Below are 21,052 nucleotides of genomic sequence, written 5' to 3'. Positions count from 1 at the left end.
CTCTTTGTCTGTCTTTGTGTTGGTACCATATTGTTTGGATAACTATAGCTTTGTAATATATCTTGAAATCTATGATTATGATACCTCCAGCTTTGTTCTTTTCTCAAGATTGCTCTGGCTATTTGGAGTCTTTTGTGGTTCCATACAAATGTTGGCATTATTTGTTCTAGTTTTGTGAAAAATACTGCTGATATTTTGATGGGTATTAAACTGAATCTGTAGATTGCTATGGGTAGTACAGACATTTTAACAATATTAATTCTTCCAACCCATGATCATGGAATATCATTCCATTTGTTTGTGTCATCTTCAATTTCTTTCATTAATGTTTTATAGTTTTCAGAGTATAGGCAGAGCTCATTTCTTTAAGTTCCTTGCTCTGCCTCCTTCCCATTTTATTAGTTGTCTTCTGGTTTCTAAAATACTAATTTTTCATCAAGTTTCAATCTTAGCCTTTCTTTTTCTTATATGTTTTTCCTAGAAAATCCCATCACTGTCTTTAATTTATATATTTATGTTGATGACTCCCACTTTACATCTTCATCCAGTTCTTTCTTGAGTGCCAAGCTAACTTCTAACCATCTACTGGATGTTTTTCCTCTTGCATATCCCTTAGATATCTTAAACACAACATGTCTAAAACTGAATCCATCATCTAAAGTATATGTGAGGTATCTGTAACAGAGTGATTAAGAGTATAGTTCAAGCTAAACTATCAGCATTCAAATCTCAGCTTTATTGATGACCTTCCTTAGCTTACCTATACTCTTTGTTTTTCAGTTTCCTCGTCAGTAAAATGGAGATAATAATAGAGCTTACCTCATCTGATTGTTGAGAGTCTTAAATGAGAGAAGACTTTAAGGAATGCTGGGCACATACTAAGTGTTCAATAAATAGTAGCCACTGCTTTCAATGTCATTATTAGCTCTCGTTTTCCTCCAGCTTACTCTTCCTATGTTTCCTATCCAACCCACAGAGATGTCCAAGCCAAAATTTGGGTGATATTCTCAACTGCTTCCTGAACCATACTTCTTCTGATAACTAATCACAAGTTCTGTCTAGTCATCTTAGCATTTATTAAAATTCTTTTTTTTTTTTAAGATTTCATTTATTTATTTAGAGAGAGAGAGTGTGAGTGAACGCGTGCAAGTGGGGGCTGGGGCAGAGGGAGAGAGACAAGTATACTCCCCACTGAGTGAGGAGCCCGATCTGAGGCTCGATCCCAGGACCTAAGTTGAAGTCAGACACTTAACCGACTGAGCGATCCAGTACCCTTATTTATTAAAATTCTTATATTTCTTTATATAACCTCTGCCTCTGTATTATTTTGCCTGAATTACTATAATAACCTTCTTCTCTTAGTCTCCCTAACTCTAGTTTTGCCTTCTTCATTCCATTCTTTATATTGTAGCCAGAATGATATTTCAAAAGAACAAGACTATTAATGTTACTTCCCTGCTTAAAGCTACTTCAGTGTTTTCATGTTGCCGTTGAGGGGCAGGTGATTTTTTTTTTAACCTTCATGTGGCCTTTCATGATATACACACCTCATCATTCTTATCTCTTACCCCCAGTTTTTACCCCACCCTGTCCTTGGTTTTTGCTCTAATCATGCTGAACTACTTAGAGTACCCTAAAATTATAGTTCTTGCTTATGTGTCCAGACCTTTGCATTTACTGTTCTTTTGGCATCACAGTTCTCTGTCTCTTGGCCTGGTGAATTTTATTCATCCTAAAGATTTCAACTTAAGGATTACTTCTTCCAGGAGGCTTCCTCAACGACTCTGTGTCCCTCTTATGTATTCACAGAGCATTTTGTGCATGCGTTTGGGAAGTGCCTCAAATGCAGTTGATATGACTGTTTTGCCATTTTAAAACTACCATTAGCACAGTGTTGGACACTTGTATTGGTGCTCAGTAAATATTTGCTGAATGATAACTATATGAAGTATAATTTTTAAGGAATCACTAATATTTATAACAAAGCTTCTTTGATATTTAGCCAGGAATAATTTTATATTTATTAGCCATTTGTTTTCTTTGTGCCTCATTTGGTTATACTTTTTGCTCATTTTGGGGGGTTGGATTTTATTTTATTTTTATTTTTTTCAAATAAGTCTCGATTTTAATAAGATCCTCTACACACACATTTGCTACTGAAAATTGAAATAGCACATCAAAAAATTTTTATTACAATTCAGTTTTTGAAAACCAGAAAATTTAGCCTGTGCACTCAGCCCTAATTATGCTCTAACCAAACCACCCAAAGTTTTCTGTGTATTCTTTCTGCACAAGTTACTTAGCTTCCAATTTTTGATGCTAGGTTTTATCTTAATGACTTCAGGCTTCTCAAACACACAGGCCACATTCAAAACCTATTAGTGCTTCCTTAGGTCAAATCAAAACGTGGAAGTATATTAAGGTCATTCAGATGCAAACTACGGGATTCCTCACAAATTACTGGTATCAAGGTAGAAAAGATACAAAAAAAGACAGAGCTTATATCATAGATTCGTAAAATATTATGCAGTTTGTCCTAACATAGAGCAGCTTTCGTAAGCTCTGCTGCGTAATGATCCTAAAATTACTAGCAAGAAGAAACAGTACAAGAATAAAGTTTATGTTTACATAGGCTCTGTGTCATAATTATTCTCCATGCTGGTGTCCTCAGAAAGATCTTTATGTTGCAGGCAGTGATGACGGCTTCGTCTAAATCTTTCCACTCTTGATTCAGACTCAGTTTCTTTCTGCTGTAGATTTTTTTGAAGCATGGACCACTGGTTGAGGTAGTGCTGGTATTGAATCAGTCGCATCATCCTTTCCATCCTTTCTTTCCAAGCAGTTATCAAAGTCCTTATTCCACCCCTCCTCCTGCTGCTGAGGATGCGGTCAACAAGCCCCTGTGGTTTCTTCTCTCTGTCCTGCTGTTGGGGTAGATATTCTGGTAGAGGGGAAGGGAGTTTGATACTGGGGTTGAGAGTCAATTTACTAAGGTTCTTTATTAATACTTCAGAGATAGTTTGAGAGGCAGCTGAGCCTTCCTGGGAATTCTCTTCACTGGGCATCTGAGATGATCCTGGGGCCCAGGTTGGGTAAAGCTGCTTTGGTGAATCCATTGAAAGCCTAAGGTGGGGGGTTCGGGGGTGGGGGGGTTGGATTTTAACATTTTTCTGAATAACTTCTAAATATCCTTATGTGGTAAAGATAATAACCCTTTGTCATGCTGCAAATGTTTAAGCCGTTTGTTTTTTTCCAAGGGGGAGTTGCCATTTGTGTTTATTTTGTTAATAAAAATAGGTATCCCTATTCATTATATCTTTTATTCTTCACAAGAACCCTCTTAGCTAAGAATTCTGAGGCTTAGGGTGGTTTTGTTATTTTCCAGAGATTTCCATCCATGCCTTTCTAAATTCCGTAGATCTTAAGTTTTATACTGACTCCTCCAGCATGCTGTTTATTAGCTGCTGTAATTCTGACTGGGTAGCACTATCCCAAAGTACTTAAAACTAACTAGGACACAGGGATCTGGCTTCTGAATTTTGTTTCATGCACATTTTAGGAACTCAGTCCTGTTGCTCTGGTGCTTTTGACTCAGACCACTTATTTTTGATTCCTTCAATTTCCCAGAGTATTGTTTTGTTATCAAAAATCGCCTTTTCTCAAAAATATATCTTTTGCTATAAAAAAATATCCTTTTTTGGGCGCCTGGGTGGCTCAGTCGTTAAGCGTCTGCCTTCGGCTCAGGTCATGATCCCAGGGTCCTGGGATCGAGTCCCACATCGGGCTCCCTGCTCGGCAGGAAGCCTGCTTCTCCCTCTCCCACTCCCCCTGCTTGTGTTCCTGCTCTCGCTATCTCTCTCTCTCTGTCAAATAAATAAATAAAATCTTTAAAAAAAAAAAAATATCCTTTTTTGTTGCTGTTATTTTGCATATACAATTATATTCTTTATTCAAAAAAATTTAGAATGGGGCACCTGGGTGGCTCAGTTGGTTGGGTGACTGCCTTTGGTTCACATCATGATCCTAGAGTCCTGGGATTGAGTCCCACAGGAAGTTGGCTTCTCCCTCCGACCCTACCCCCTCTCATGCTCTCTCTCTCTCATTCCCTCTCTGTCAAATAAATAAATAAAATCTTTTAAAAAATAAAAAAAATTTAGAATGGGCATTGGGTGGGTCAGAAGCAAACTTGACTGTAAAGTTTTGCACTAATTTTGTGGCAAGGTTGAATTGGTCTCATTTAATTCAGTTATTCACCAGTGCCAGTTGAGAAATAGGATTTGTCGAATACTCTGACAGGTCCTAGTAATAGATGGATAAGTAAATTATTACTCCTGTTTTGAAGAAACTCATGATTTAGAACAATATTGTCAATGAGAATGTTATAGTGATATTCCACTTCTACAATGAAAAATAGTAAGAACACAGTAATTCCTAATTTTCCTTGTCAGTGAAAGAACATTTATAACTGAAATTGACAGCTTCCTGAAGTTTACAGCACCAAAAAATTTGAGTAAAATTCACCCTCATTTTCCTTCTTGAAGGTGAAAATGAAAACTAAAGTATGCACGTGTGCGTGCAAACACACACACACAGAAAGTAGGGAGACAGTGGGAGAAACCAAATATGAACCAGCTATATGTGAATAGTTGACTCTTTAATAAATATTATGTAAAGATGATTATCAGTCACTATTGGGTCGTGACCATTTTCATATTAGCTGAGGCAGAGACTTCCGTGAAAGTAATTCATATATGCTCATTGGCATTCTTTTTTTTTTTTGAGCTCCCTACACTGTTTTTCATGAATCTTTTTTTTTTTTTTTTTAAGATTTTATTGATTTATTTGACAGAGAGAAAGACAGCGAGAGAGGGAACACAAGCAGGGTGAGTGGGAGAGGGAGAAGCAAGCTTCCCGCCGAGCAGGGAGCCCGATGTGGGGCTCGATCCCAGGACCCTGGGATCATGACCTGAGCCGAAGGCAGACGCTTAACGACTGAGCCACCCAGGCGCCCCTGTTCATTGGCATTCTTAAAGCAAGTATTTGAACTATTGAGAACTAATTCACAGGAAAACTATTAAATAGTAAATACTGTGGCAGCCTCTGTACAGTTGGTGTTATAATGCTTTAGATCATGTCATTAATTTGTGCCATGGTCTATTACAGGAAAAGGCCTAAGAAATTCCTTGTTGTTAACTAGTTACTTCAATTTATTTAGTACCTATAATCTCTAACATAGAGCTTGAACTTCTCTCGATTCTTAAATACTTACTGACTTAAAATGAGTAATTGACAGCCTTAATCTAATCTATTGTACCTTTATTTTTCTGTAATTTTTTTACTGTAATAAAAATTGAAAAAAATTGAGTCTGTCATAAATTTTTTTTTTTACTTTAAAGTTCCTAGGTAAAAATACACTTGGTGATTTAAACATTAAAATTATTTTATTAAAGTGACACTAACTTTTAGGGTTTAAAAAAATTATATGGAAAAAAGAAAACAAATAACAAAGCCACCACTTTGTCCTAACAAGTAAAAAGGTGAATGGTCAGAAAAAATCAATTCTTGGATGCATAAGAAAGGGGGGCACACAGGGAAAATTTGATCACAGGGCAATCTCCCTAAGATTAGAGAGTCAGGTAAATAGAGGAAGTCACAGCTTCCTAGAACAGAGACTGAGGAGCTGAAACCACCTCAGAAACCAGTGCAGAACCAGAACTGTAATTGACAAGTTGCTGGAGGCTCACTATATATAACTTTGACAATTGAAAACTCCAAAGGGACCCAATCATAGGGGGCCTCAACAATATTGTGAGATTTACCTCTAAGAGCTCAACCAGGTTCCCACAGTGAATATCAGAAATATCTCCTCTTGCTTCCAGCAGGAGTAAGGGAAAAAGAACCATTTTGAAATACACCAGAGTACTGTGTTCTTAACAAGACCCACTCTCAGGGGAAACTAGTTAACGGGAGTCTAACTCATCCGGAAGAAGGGAAATACCAAATGCCTACCTACTCTAACCATGTTAGTTTAAGGAGGGAGAAAAAAACCTGAGAAACATTGATGAACTTCACAGTCCAGATGCACAGGCTTACTGAAAGATTGAGACCTAATCATGGGACTATAGAATGCTTCCCCTCCCCCCCCACACCCCACCACCACATTACTAATGGCCTGTTTATAGCAGTTCCTTTTACCTAGTGCATCATGTCCAGCAATCAAGAAAAAATTACGAGGCATACCAAAAGACAGCACAATTTGAGGGGACAGAACAAATATCAGAACCAGACATGGCACAAGGATGTTTCAGCTATCAGATCAGGAATTTAAAGTAACTATAATTAATGTGCTCAGGGATCTAATGGATAAAATAGACAATGTGCAAGAACAGGCGGGCAGTGTAAGTGGAGAGATGGAAATCCTAAAAAGGTAGATAAGGAGTTAAACACTGTACCAGAAATTAAGAATACCTTTGATGGGCTTATTAGTAGACCGGACACGTGAGTAAAGAACCTCTGAGCTAGAGGATATCTTCGTAGAATCCTTGAAAATGAAAAACAAAGAGGACAAAGACCGAAAAGAACAGAATATCCAGGGACTGTGGGACAACTATGAAAGTTGTAACATGTGTGTAATGGGAATACCAGGAGAAAGAGGAAACTTTTGAAATAATAATGACTGAGAATTTCCCCAAGTTAATGTCAGACCCCAAATCACAGATCCAGTTCAGAGACCACCAAGAAGGATAAGTACCCCCCCCAAAACAACACCTAGGCGTATCATTTTCAAACTATAGAAAATCAGATAGGAAGAAAAAAAATCCTGAAAGATGCTAGAGAAAGAAAACACCTTACCTATAGAAGAACAAAGAATTACATTTGACTTCCCCTCAGAAACCGTGCAAGTAAGAAGAAAGTAGAGTGAAATATTTAAAGTATTGAGAGAAAAACTCACCAACCTAGAATTCTTTTTCTTATGAAATTACTCTTGAAAAATGAAGAAGAAATAAAGACTTTCTCAAACAAATTGAGGGAATTTGTTGGTAGTAGACCTGCCTTGCAGGAAATATTAAAAGAAGTTCTTTAGAGAGAAGGAAAATGGAATAGGTTGGAAACTTGGAAGTTTGTAAAATAAGATAGAGCATTGAAGAAGGAGTAAGTAAAGGTAAAATAACAACAATAAACTTCTATTTTTATTCTTAATTGACCTCACATAACAGTTTGTTCATAGTAATAGCAATAATGAATTTGTATATACTTGTGTATGTGTATATATATATATACACACACACACATACGTACATACTTATGTATAAGTGAAATGAATGACAATACAAGGGATAGGAGAGAGGAATTAGGATTATTTGGTTATAAGGTATACTACTTGTCAAGTGGTATAGTTTATTTGAAAGTGAACTTGGATTAGTTGTAAATGTATATTATAGGGGCACCTGGTCATGAGTTTGAGCCCCATGTTGAGGGTAGAGGTTACTTAAAAAATATATCTATATATAAAAGAAAAAAAACTTCAAAAATGATATTATAAACTCTAGGGTAACCACCTAAAAAAGTGAAAACCACTAAACCACTAAAAAAAGGTAAAGAAAAAGAAACGTAACCAATATGCTAAGGAAGGAGAGAATAGGAATCCTGTAAACTGCTCAGAAAATCATATAAGATGCTGAAAACGGCAAAAGACAGAGCGGAAGACAAAAATGGGAACAAAGAACAAGGGCGACAAGTAGAAGCAATAATCAATATGGTAGCTATTAGTCCAACTATATCAATAATCACTTTGAGTATCAGCCTAAATGTACCAATTCAATGACAGAGATTGTCAGAGTGGATTAAGAAACAAGATCCAACTATATGTTGTCTACAAGAAACCCACTGTAAATATAAAGACATATATAGATTAAATGGATGGAGAGAAAAGACCATATATGAAATCTGCTCTCTTAAAATTTTAAGTGTGTATAGTACTGTTAACTCTTTGTACATTGTTGTATAGCAGATCTCTGAAACTTTTTCAACTTGCGTGACTATGAAGCTCTATATCCATTGAACAGCAATTCCTGATTTCCCCCTCCCCCAAGCCCCTGACAACCACCATTCTACTTTCTGCTTCTATCAGTTTGACTACTTTAGACACCTCATGTTAAGTGGAATCATGCATTATTTGTTCTAATGTGACTGGCTTATTTCACTTAGCATAAAGTCCTCAAGATTCATCCATGTTGTTAAGTATGAAAGGATTTCCTTCTTTTTCAGAACTAAATAATATTCCATTGTATGTATATACCATTCCTTTATCCATTTATTTGTCCATGGACTGTTTAGGTTGTTTCCACCTCTTGGCTATTGTGAATATGCTGCAGTGAACATATAGGAGTACAGTGATCTCTTCGAGATCCTGTTCTCATTCCTTTTGCATAAATACCCAGAAGTGGAATTCCTGGATTATATGATAGTTGTATTTTTAGTTTTTTGAGAAATTTCTTTGCTCTTTTCCATAGTGGTGGCACTATTTTACATTCCTACCCACCATGAACAAAGTACCAATTTTTCTACATCCTTGCCAAACTTATTTATTTCTGTTTTCTATATTTTTGTTGTTTTTATAATGGCCATTTTAACAGGGATGCCCTGATATCTCATTGTGGTTTTGATTTGCATTTCTCTTATGATTAAGGATTTTGAGCATCTTTTCATATATCTGTTGGCCATTTGTATGTCTTAGGAGAAATGTTTAAGTCATTTGCCTTTTTTTAAAAAATTGGGTTATTTATGGGTTTTGTTGTTGTTTTGCTAAGTTGTAGGGGTTTCTTATGTATTTTGGATATTAATCCCTTATCAGATATATATGGTTATCAGATATTTTCTCCCATTCCATAGATTACCTTTTCACTCTTGTTTCTTCTGCTGCGCATAAGTTGTTTAACTTGAAGGAGTCCCACTTGTCAGTTTTTGCTTTTGTTTCCTTTCCTTTTGGTGTCATATCCAAGATATGATTTCCAAATCCTGTGTCCTGAAACTTTCCCTTTTGTTTTCCTCTAGGAGTTTTATAGTTTCAAGTCTTACATTTAAGTCTTTAATCCATATTGATTTGGTTTTTGTGTATGGTGTAAGGTAGGGTCCATCCAGTTTCAGTCTTTTTTTGCATGTGGATATACTGTTTTCCCAGCACTGTTTGTTAAAGACACTATGCTTTCTGATTATGTAGTCTTGGCACACTTGTTGAAGATCATTTGACCATATATGCCTAGGTTTATTTCTGGGCTCACTTTTCTTTACCGTTGATCAATGTGTTCGTTTTTATGCTACTTCATACCATTTGATTACTGTAGCTTTGTAATACGTTTACAGGTTAGGAAGTGTGAGGCCTTCAGCTTTGTTCTAGCTTTGTTCTTTTTTCTCAATATTGTTTTTGACTAGTTGAGATCCTTTGTTGTTCCATATGAATTTTAGGATTTTTTTTTCAGTTTCTGCAAAGAATGCCATTGGGATTTTGATAGAGATTACATTGAATCTGTAGATGACATTGGGTAATATGGGCAATTTTAATGATACTAAATCTTCTATAAACATCCTTTGTATGTCCACTGTAAACTTCCCTCCATTTATTTGTGTCTTATTTCTTATTTCAGAAAACTATTTTATAGTTTTCAGTGTACAAATCTTTTGCCTTTTTCGTTAGGTTTGTTACTAATTATTTTATTCTTTTTGATGCTATTGTAAATGACATTGTTTTTTTTAATTTCCTTTTCAGATTGTTTATTGTTAGTGTATATAGAAGTGCAACTGATTTTTGTGTTGATCTTGTGTTTTGCAACTTTGACATTTGTTAGTTCTAATGGGTTTTTTTGTGGAATCTTTAGGGTTTTCTGCATATAAGATCATGTCATCTGTGAACAGGGATAATTTTACTTCTTACTTTCTGATTTGTGTAAGCCTTTTTTTTCTTACCTAATTACTCTAGCTAGAATTTCCAGTACAGTGTTGAATACAAGTGGTAAGAGTGGGCATCCTTGCCTTGTTCCTCATCTTCAAGGGAAAGCTTTCAGTTTTTCACTGTTGATAATGATGTTAGCTCTGGGCTTTTCATATATGGCCTTTGTTATCTTGAGAAATTTTATTTGTTCCTAGTTTATTGTGTGTTTTTTATCATGAAAGGGTGTTGAATTATGTCAAATGCTTGTTCTGCATTGACAAATTCATGTGATTTTTATGCTTTGTTTTGTTGATTTGCTGCATCATATTGATTGATTATTGTATGTTGAAACATGCTTGTACCCCAGGGATAAATCCCACTTGGTCGTGGTGTATTACCCTTTTAATATGCTCTTGGGTTTGGTTTGTTAGTTTGTTAGTATATTGTTGAGGATTTTTGCATCTATATTCATTAGGGATATTGACCTGTAGTTTTCTTTACTTGCAGAGTCTGTCTGGCTTTGGTATCAAGGTGATGTTGGCTTCATAAAATGAGTTTGGATGTATTCCCTCTTCAATTTTTTCTAAGAGTTTGGGAAAGATTGATGTTAATTAATTCTTCTTTACATGTTTAGTAGAATTTTCCGTTGAATCTGTTTGGTCCTGGGCTTTTCTTTGTTGAGAGGTTTTTGATTACTTAGTATCCTTACTAGTCATACAGGTGTGTTCAGATTTTCTACTTCTTCATGACTCAGTCTTGGTAGGTTGTGTATTTCTAAGAATTTATTTCTTCTAGGCTATCTAATTTGTTGGTGTCTAATTGTTCATAGTAAGTAGTCTCTTATGAATCTTTGTATTTCTGTGGTGTCAGTTGTAGTACTGCATCTTTCACTTTTTTTTTAAGATTTTTTTATTTGTCAGAGAGAGAGAGAGGGAGAGCACAAGCAGGGGGAGCAGCAGGCAGAGGGAGAAGCAGGCTCCCCGCTGAGCAAGGAGCCTGACATGGGACTCGATCCCAGGACCCTGGGATCATGACCCGAGCCGAAGGCAGGCACTTAACCTCCTGAACCACCCAGGCGTCCCTGCATCTTTCACTTCTGATTTGAGTTTTCTCTCCTGTTTTTCTTAGTCTAGTTAAAGGTTTCTCAATTTTGTTGATCTTTTCTAAAAACTCCTTTTTAAATTTTTTTCCTATTGTTAATCCTCTGTTTTGTTTACATCTGCTACTTTAGTCTTTATTATTTCCTTCCTTCTGCTAACTTTGGGCTTGTTTGTTCTTTCTCTGGTTCCTTGAGGTGTAAAGTTAGGGTTCATTTTTGAGATTTCTTCTTTTTTTTTTTTAGAACTGGATTCTGTTTTATTTATGAGATTTATTTATTTATTTTTAATTGAGAGTGGGGCTGGGGGAAGGGGCAGAGGGGTTAGAGAGAATCTCAAGCAGACTCCGTGCTGAGCATGGAGCCCAATGCTGGGCTTGATTTCATGTCCCTGAGATCATAACCTGAACCGAAACCAATAGTTGGATGCTTAACTGACTGTGCCACCCAGGTGCCCCCAAGATATTTTTTCTTTTTTAATGTAGTATTTACCACTATAAACTTCCCTGTTAGTACTGCTTTTGCTGCATCCCATAAGTTTTGATGTGTTATGTTTTTGTTTGTCTCCAAGTTTCTAATTTCCCTTTTGATTTCTTCTTTGATCCACTGCTTAAGGGTGTGTGTTGTTTAATTTTCATGCATTTGTGAATTTTTCAGTTCTCCTTGTTATCGATCGCTAGTTTCATTCCATTGTTGGCAGAAAAGATAGTTGGTATGATTTTAGTCTTCTTAAATTTGTTAAGACTTATTTTGTGATCTAAAATGTGGTATGTCCTGGAGAATGTTCCATGTGCAGTTAAGAAGAATGTGTATTCTACTACTGTTGGGTGGAATGTTCTGTATATGTCTGTCAAGTTGATTTGGTCTGTAATGTTATTCAAGTTGCCTGTTTCCTTATTGATATTCTGTCTAGATATTTTATCCTTTTTGATACTGGGGTATTGAAATCTCTATTATTATTGTGTTGCTATCTGTTTCACTCTTCAGTTCCATCAGTATTTGTTTCAAATATTTGGGTGTTCTCATGTTGGGTGTATATCATTCTTACATCTTCCTAATGAATTGACCCTTTTATCATTATATAATGTCCTTTTTTTGCCTCTTGTCAGTTTTTGACTTAAAGTTTATTTTGTTGGATAGAAGTATGGTCACTCCTGCTCTCTTTTGGTTACATTTGCATAGAATATCTTTTCACTTTTACTTTCATCCTCTGTATGTCTTTAAATCTAGAGTTGACTCTGTTGTAGACAGTAAATAGTTGGATCTTACTTTTTCTGATCCATTTAGCTACTCTTTTGATTGCTGACTTTAGTCCTTTTATATTTAAAGTAATTACTGATAGGGAAGACTTACTGTGTCCATTTTGTTATTTGTTTTTGACTGTCTTGTAGTTTTTTGTCACTTTGTTCCTCCTATTGTCTTTGTTTTTCTTGTTTTTGTTGTTGGGTTTTTTTGGGTTTTTTTTGTGTGTGTGTGACATGCTTTGATTCCTCTCTCATTTCCTTTTGTGTATCCTCTATAGATGTTTTCTTTGTGCTTAACCATAGGTCTTATATAAAACATCTTATAGTTTTGACAATCTATATTAAATTGATGGTGCTTCAGAACTCTCTTACATGTCTCTCCCTTCCATACTTTGTTATCGACATCACAAATTACATCTTTTTATTGTGTATCTTATTAATGTATTTTTGTAGTTATACCTTTGTGTTTTAACTTCTATAGTAGAATTAAGTTAATTGTTTTCATTCTTTAAGTTTTTGTGTCTTAGAAACAATTTGTAGAGTTTAACGTTTGTTATGTACACTTTGTGACTAAGTTCTAAATTTTGTTTAAAAATTACTTTAAAACTTTTTCATGATAAACTTTTATATAAGTTAAGTAAATCTAATAAATTTTTTTGTTGTTTAAACAGAATTCTGAGAGTGATGGTCAGCCATATAGAAGAATACATTGAATCTATAGTTTTCTGAAGAATCAGTTCAAAAGATCCAAAAAATACAAAAGGTAATGAAAAGGTATCTTAGAGTGTATTTCCAGCAAAATATATAAATGAATCCATAAACTTATTTTGACATACTAATTTGAGGAATGTTTTATTTTAAAAATTTTCCTGTTGTATTAATTTATTCCAAATACTTGATGCTACTTTAGATACTGAGAATACAGTGATGAACAAGACAGAAGTTGTCCCTGTTCTCCTTAGGATTGCATTCTAAAGGGAGGGAGGACAAATAATAAACCAATGAAACATTTGTTGTTCAATGCAGAGAATTAAAATGGATAATGTGATAGAGACTGGTGACTGCCTTCATTACTGAAAGAATATGAAATATTTGAAAGCTCTCATTGAAGAAGAATATTTCAATTAAGATCTGAATGGCAAGAATGTGCCAGCCCTATGAAGATCTGAGAGAGGAGATTAACAGGCAGTAAACAAAAATGACCATGGAATACTTGAGGAACAGAGAGAGAAAATGTGACTGGAGTATAATAGATGAGGGGAAGAGTATATGGAATTTAGGTTGGAGAAGAAAACTGGGAGAGAAGCAAATTCTGTAAATTAGCAGAATTAAAGAATGCTCTGTAAGAAAGTACTCTGTAAGAGTGCTTTCTCTGTAAGAAACTCAGGTGTTCTCTTTTGCTGTATAATATTTTAGACACCTGTAAAATCTGTAGAAATGTCAAAGGTAGTTGGATATAAGACTCTGAAGTTGAGAATCTGGTCTAGGGGTGTGGATTTGGGATTTATTGGTATAGGGAGATACTTAGAGGAGTATGTCTGGATGAAATTATCTAGGAAGTGTACATAGATTAAGAAGGATTTAGCCTTAGGACATGCCAGTATTAATCAGAGGAGAAGGAACAGCCAATGAGATGTGTAAAAAATCAGGAAAGTGTTCTGTCACAGAAGGTAAAAAAAGAAAAGTAATAAATGCAGAGGTGATCAGTTACATCATATGTTACCAAGAGGTAAAATAGAGAGTAAAGGAGCCATTAGATTTGGCAACATGAATGCCTTTTATAACTCTAATAAGAGTGAACAATCTCAGTGGGAGTGTGTGAGGGTGAAAGCCTGATTAAAATTGATGAAGAGAAAAATGGGGAATTTCCAGTTAAAGATGGCAAAAAATACAATTCTATTTCTTCTTGAAACTCCATTAAAGCTAAAGTAGAAGGATTTTTTTTTTTTTTAACAAAAGACATAACTTCACAAGAACAAAGAGAAGAGAAGAAACAATTACAACAAAATTTTGGAAGCTGAAAAGCAAAAGGAAGTGTGATATCTATCTTATGGATCTTAGAATCCTGAGCCAGCTGTGAGAATGATGAGAAACAAACTTTTATGGCACTATAGAACCTCTAAAATGTCAGGAATTGAGAGCACGCTTTACTTCTGCAAAGGAGTAAGAGTGGGACTAATCATAGATCCTTTTCTTGACCTTGGAATTCCAGGCAACTACCCCTTCCCTATCTTAGCAGAAGGCTAAAGATTTATTCTCTACCAAGGATAAAATAGAGATGCACCAAACGTGGTTGAGAATGGGAGTACCATATTGAAAATAGGGGGATTAAGAACCTAGGCTACCATTTTTTTATAATTTTCGGTCAGTAGTTTAGAAGATTCTTTTCTGGAAATTGTAACCAGCCTAAGAGAAAAGGGCTGAAGATACAGACTTAAAGAATTTCCCCAAAGAAATATTCTAACCTGGTATCCCTGCAATAAAGTTCATAGTCAGCAAGCCCTATCACACAGAGCTTCAGTGATCTTTTTAGACCCCACCCTTAAATGAGCTGGTAGCCAGAGATCACTAAAGGAGAGGTAGTACCTGAAGGCGGTTGGTGGGTCAAGGGTTGTTTTGTTTTGTTTTTTAAGGTAAAATACTAAGATGCTGATCAGAAAAATCCAGTTATCAAGAGAGGAATTCGTGATGTAGGAATGGAAAGCCTTGAGAGGTGACGGCAGATGGGATTCAGAGGACTAGTATCATGTCATTAGATACTGCACAGTTTATTTTTAATATAGAATGTGTTGTTTTATATATAAGGGTTCTTTTCCAAAGATGGATTTCCAGGCACTGAGATTTTCTGTTAATTATGTTTAATGTTGCATACTGAATTAAAAACATATCTGCTTCTGTATTTGGCGAAGTTTGAATGTTTTACAAAGTTTCTTAGTTATTAATATCTCCCCATTTCATAAATATTTTTAAAATATATATATATTTGAAAGATTTTATTTTTCAGAGAGAGAGCGAGAGAGCACGAGCAGGGGGAGCAGCAGACAGAGGGAGTAGTGGGCTCCCCGGTGAGCAGGGAGCCCCATGCAGGACTCCTGGGATCATGACCTGAGTGAAGGCAGACACTTAGCCGACTGAGCCACCCAGGGGTCCCTCATAAATATTTTTTAAAGCTTGTTTTTAAAATGATATTTATAAAAGACTTCTGCCATTCTTGCCCTTTACATCATAAAATAGTAATATCACTGGAAAGCTGGGAAGTCATCACTGAGTGACTTAGAGCTCAAGTTGCTTATGTAAAGGAGCGGTTGATTCCTAGCTGAAAGTTGATCCTTGGTAATTTAATTTGTGAACTTTGGATTCTAGTAACTGTAACTGATCCTTTCAAAGACATTATTGTATACCATCATGCTGGCCTAGTAATGTCAGTATTTAAGAAAGAAGATTTTTAAAGAATTTATTTATTAGAGAGAGAGGGAGGGAGAGAGCATGTGCACAAGCAGGGGGAGGGGCAGAGGGACAAGCAGACTCCGTGCTGAGCATGGAATCCTGTGTGGGACTCCATCCCACGACCCTGAGATCATGACCTGAGCCCCCAAGAAAAAAGACATTATTATTTAATTTAATAATAAAATTTGACCTGTATTGGATTATATACTTGAAATTCCATGCTGTGTACAGGGACATCACTTATTTTTTTAAAACTGAATGCTTAGAATCCCTAGCATGGGAAATGTGACTCTGGATAGTTTTTTTGGTACTGAAAATGTGAGGCCTAGGGTAGTTCCAAAACAAGACCTTTTGGCTGTTCCCCCATTACCATTGTGTTTTGAGAAAATTAATTTGGCACCATTTAAAGAAGTGAAGAGGAAACTCCTTACAGTTGGCTCTAGAGTACTTAGTTGGGCCTATTTCACTTCTTCCCTTCCCTTTCCCTTAAATATACCCTGTCAGTTGGCTAGAAAGGAGAAAAAAGTATCTTGGACTAGACTGTTAGAGAAACATATAGTCTTAAGTTGTTCAGTTAGCAGCGCAGTAAATGTTTGGAAAGCATATTGTTAACAACGTTAGTAAAATAGCCTAATAAAGCATTGGCCTGTATCTTCTAAACCATTTTGGGTTCAGTTAGGATGGCCCTTCCTACAGTCTAAACCCTAATTCTTGGGGTCTTTTTTTTTTTTTCCTCCTAGTTTGTCCTATATTCTACCTTTTGATAATTAAAGAAGCATATATTTGGTGCCACATAAGGCTCAGATCTGGCCTTTTTACTTTAAAGTGAAACTTTACTTTGCTGTTACCTTTGCACTGTTCTTTTTGTTCTGTAACAGAACCAGCCTGTGTTAATACTGTGATGATAGGCATGTCTCTTAGACCGGATTGTTGTGCTTAGGTCATCTTTAAAGTCTCTTCTAACTCTCAAATTGTGTAATTCCATGTTCCATCTGCTGACGTTGACCCAGACACTTAAAACCGGTATCTTAGGGGCGCCTGGGTGGCGCAGCCGTTAAGCGTCTGCTTTCGGCTCAGGTCATGATCCCAGGGTCCTGGGATTGAGCCCCGCATCGGACTCCCTGCTCTGTGGGAAGCCTGCTTCTCCCTCTCCCACTCCCCCCTGCTTGTGTTCCCTCTCTCGCTGTGTCTCTGTCAAATAAATAATATCTTTAAAAAACCAAAAAAAAAACCCTAAAACCGGTATCTTATCTAGTGTTAGTTCTTTTTATTTTTACCTCTGACTCCACACTCATTTTCTTTTAAGAGCTCTTAGCCCTTTGCATTCTTACTTCTGTAGCCATAACCACATGGGCTCTACAGTATCATTGAGCAAGGACCATTCGCTCGCTCCATCGTGCCTGTACATTTGAAAACAGTGAATATCTCATGCCTCAAAACTGTTAGGGTTTTTATTAGCATTAAGGTGATTGTTCAATATTTAATTCGCTACTATAGGATATAAGTATCTTGTGTGAATAAAACCTGCCTTACACTTTAGAAAAACTATAGAATATAGGATGACAAATTTTAGGCTTATGATTCCGTTTTTAAAGTACTAAGTCTTAATTCCTTCAGTGTGGATATGAGACTCCTTACAAAAAAAGCTCTTCCCTCCCTCCTTTTCTTTGCTTTTCTCTCTTTTCTTTTCAAGTAATCTCTACACCCAGGTGGGGCTTGAACCCACAACCCCTAGACCGAGTTGCATGCTGTACTGCCTGAGCCAGCCAGGCACATCCCAATAAGGCTCTTTTCTACTTGTCTTGCCTTCACTCTTCTATCCACTCTTATTCTCATTTTATGCTCTAGTAATTAAACTTTAACTTGTAACACGACTAGATTTTTCTCTAAAGAAAATGCTAAACCTCTTAAGTTTCTCAAATAGGGTGCTCCCTTGTCTCATAAAGGCCTGTGCCTTTACAAATTGCCATTCTTGTGGCTTCGCATCCTTTCAGATACTACCTTTTCTTGTCCTCTAGTCTATTTTTCTCATACTCAAATGGTCATACAAATCACATGGGGACTTTGTTAAAATGTAGATTCTGATTCGGTAGGACTGTCTTTTAACAAGGCCTCAGATGATGCCAGTGCTGATGGTCTTTGCACCAATTTTTTAAAAAAAATTTTTTTATTGTTATGTTAATCACCATACATTACATCATTAGTTTTAGATGTAGTGTTCCATGATTCATTGTTTGTGCATAACACCCAGTGCTCCATGCAGAACGTGCCCTCTTTAATACCCATCACCAAGCTAACCCATCCTCCCACCCCCCTCACCTCTAGAACCCTCAGTTTGTTTTTCAGAGTCCATCGTCTCTCATGGTTCGTCTCCCGCTCCGATTTCTCCCCCTTCATTCTTCCCCTCCTGCTATCTTCTTTTTTTTTTTTTTTACTTAACATATATTACATTATTTGTTTCAGAGGTACAGATCTGAGATTCAACAGTCTTGCACAATTCACAGTGCTTACCAGAGCACATACCCTCCCCAGTGTCTATCACCCAGTCACCCCATCCCTCCCACCCCACCCCCCACTCCAGCAACCCTCAGTTTGTTTCCTGAGATTAAGAATTCCTCATAGTGAGGTCATATGATACATGTCTTTCTCTGTTTGACTTATTTCACTCAGCATAATACCCTCCAGTTCCATCCACATCGTTGCAAATGGCAAGATCTCATTCCTTTTGATAGCTGCATCATATTCCATTGTATATATATACCACATCTTCTTTATCCATTCATCTGTTGATGGACATCTTGGCTCTTTCCACAGTTTGGCTATTGTGGACATTGCTGCTATAAACATCGGGGTGCACGTACCCCTTCGGATCCCTACATTTGTATCTTTGGGGTAAATACCCAGTAGTTTGCACCATATTTTTAGTAACAATCTAGACTACCTGACAAACTCATTGTCATCAAGAATATTTCCTTTGACTCCTCTCTATATACTTTATATCCTCTATATACTCTATATCCTCTCTTTTATTATTATTATTTAGGTATCTGTCTCCCTATTCAATTGCAGATTTTTACCTACAGGGACTGTGTCTTTTATCCTTGTATCCCTAAAGCTTAGCCTACTATTTAATAGAAAATAGGCTTTCAACAAATGTTTGTTGTTGATTAGATTTTTTAAATTAAAGAATAGTTGACATACAGTGTTATATTAGTTTCAGGTATAAACAGTGACTGAGCAATTCTGTACATTACACATGCTCACCATGATAAGTGTAGTTACCATCTGTCACCATACAGTGTTATTACAGTATTATTGACTATATTCCCTGTGCTGTACTTTCTTTTTTTTTTTTTTTTAAGATTTTATTTATTTATTTGACAGAGAGAGACATAGTGAGAGAAGGAACACAAGTAGGGGGAGTGGGAGAGGGAGAAGCAGGCTTCCTACTGAGCCCGGAGCCTGATGCAGGGCTCAATCCCAGGACCCTGGGATCATGACCTGAGCCGAAGGCAGACGCTTAACGACTGAGCCACCCAGGTGCCCCTGTCCTGTACTTTTTATTCCCATGACTTATTTTGTAACTGGCAGTTTGTACACATTACTTCCCGTCACCTAGCTCACTCATCCTCCCACTCCCCTCCCCTCTGGCAACTACCAGTTTATTCTTTGTATTTATGAGTCTGTTTTGTTTTGTGTTTTGGATTTCACATATAAATGTAATCATACGGAATTTGTCTTTGTCTGACTTATTTCACCCAGCATGATACCCTCTAGGTTCATCCATGTTGTCAAGATTGGCAAGATTTCATTCTTTTTTATGGCTGAGTAATATTTCACTGTACACACACACACACACCACATCTTTATCCATTCATCTATATCGATAGGCCCCTAGGTTGTTTCTCTATCTTGGCTGTTGTAAATACTGATGCATGAACATAGGGGTGTACATATCTTTTTGAATTGTAACCTATTCACAGTTACATAGTCTAATTAATACATATACTAAATATTAAGAGTAGCCTTTTTTATTACTTTATAATAGAAAATGAATCCTCAATTTTTTTCCCCCGTGTTCCTTTTTTAGAAGGAAGCCTCACATGTGCCCCAGCTATTTGCTTGAAAATAATGTTTCAGCCCTGGGTACAAACCAAAACATTTGAATTCTCTATGATAACCTACAGTGTTCCTCAACATTACTATGTTTGTAGAAGTAAATTTTTTGAAAACTAATGACTGTTTATTTTTCCTTCCACCCAAGGAGAAGTACAAATGTCTACCACAAGACGAAAACGTATTATGTTATGTTGTTTACCGTAAGCTGTAGTAAAATGAGCTCGATTGTTGACAGGTATGTTTTTAAAGACGCTATGAATCCTATAAAGCTATTTTAAAATTTATTATTAGAGTAATGGTCTGTATCAAACTGATAAAAGGAGTTTCATGTTTAAACATAATTCCTATTACATTCAATTTCCGTATTGAGCAAACATTGTAATAGTAAGACATATTGATATTATCTATAGCCAAAGTCAGCAGCATATGGTTTGTGTCCTAAACAGATCTTGAACTGTAATTTTGAGTATTTGGTCAGAGCTCCTCTGAAAGAAATTGTGACAGTGGCAAATGTTTCCTTGGCATCTTATGGAATCTTCTATCTCTTTATGTCTTGTTTTTTCTCCTTATCTATTGGTGCTAACTCCATCCCTTTAAGCATTTAGCATTTGTGATTGATAAGTGGTAACTATAATTAGGATTTTATTAGTTAAGATTCTAGTCTTTAAATCATACTCTTACGAGGAGGATAAACCTTGTTTCTTTGATTTTAAGACTTTTTTGTTTGTTTGTTTACATTTTAACACCTCTGACACTGAGCTTCATCTTACAATTGCCTTATCGTAGTTTAATTGGTAGCATTTTTTTCCCGTCTTGGTGGCATATAAAATACTCATAAGTCTTTATAAAGATCAATGGTGTTTTTAATTTGATGAAATACAGTAACATATTTTAAGCTCTTACTCTTTGACAGCTCTTTGTTGTCAAGTACTTTTTATATGTTACTTCATTTAACCTCACAATAATCCATGAAATTTTACAGCTGAGGAAATGATAGGTCAGGGAGGTTGAATAACTTGTTTAAGGTCACGTAATTAAGTGTTGAGCTGGAATTATGACCTGTGTTGGTCTGTCTGACGATAAAGTTCCTTTATTTTTATTGTAGTGTACTGTGTGATTCTTCCATAGGGGATTCTTTAAGAGTTTTGTAGCTAGAGTTGTATACAGAAGTGACCTTTGACGTCTGGGGCCAGCCTATCTCCCTTTCCTGTGAGATAA

The 21,052-nt window shown here is 36.2% G+C and overlaps 1 protein-coding gene across 14 annotated transcripts in view; it reads left to right on the top strand.

The window, feature by feature from the left end:
- The window catches only part of CLOCK (clock circadian regulator), a 142,457-nt gene that overhangs the window by 45,479 nt on the left and 75,926 nt on the right, over positions 1–21,052 (top strand). For 10 of the 14 annotated variants that reach the window (XM_032400394.1, XM_032400402.1, XM_032400397.1 and 7 more), the window contains one exon: positions 19,980–20,069. In XM_032400394.1, the coding sequence (XP_032256285.1) occupies positions 19,980–20,069 (90 nt within the window). Of the gene's footprint in view, positions 1–12,939; positions 13,032–19,979; positions 20,070–21,052 lie in introns of all 14 variants that reach the window. The other 4 variants (XM_032400405.1, XM_032400399.1, XM_032400398.1 and 1 more) reach the window with 1 other exon arrangement.

Source organism: Phoca vitulina, unplaced genomic scaffold (genome assembly GCF_004348235.1).
Source record: "Phoca vitulina isolate PV1807 unplaced genomic scaffold, GSC_HSeal_1.0 scaffold3, whole genome shotgun sequence".
Lineage (NCBI taxonomy): Eukaryota > Metazoa > Chordata > Mammalia > Carnivora > Phocidae > Phoca > Phoca vitulina.
The sequence above is the reverse complement of the archived record's forward strand: the minus strand, read 5'-3'. Positions and strand labels throughout refer to the sequence as shown.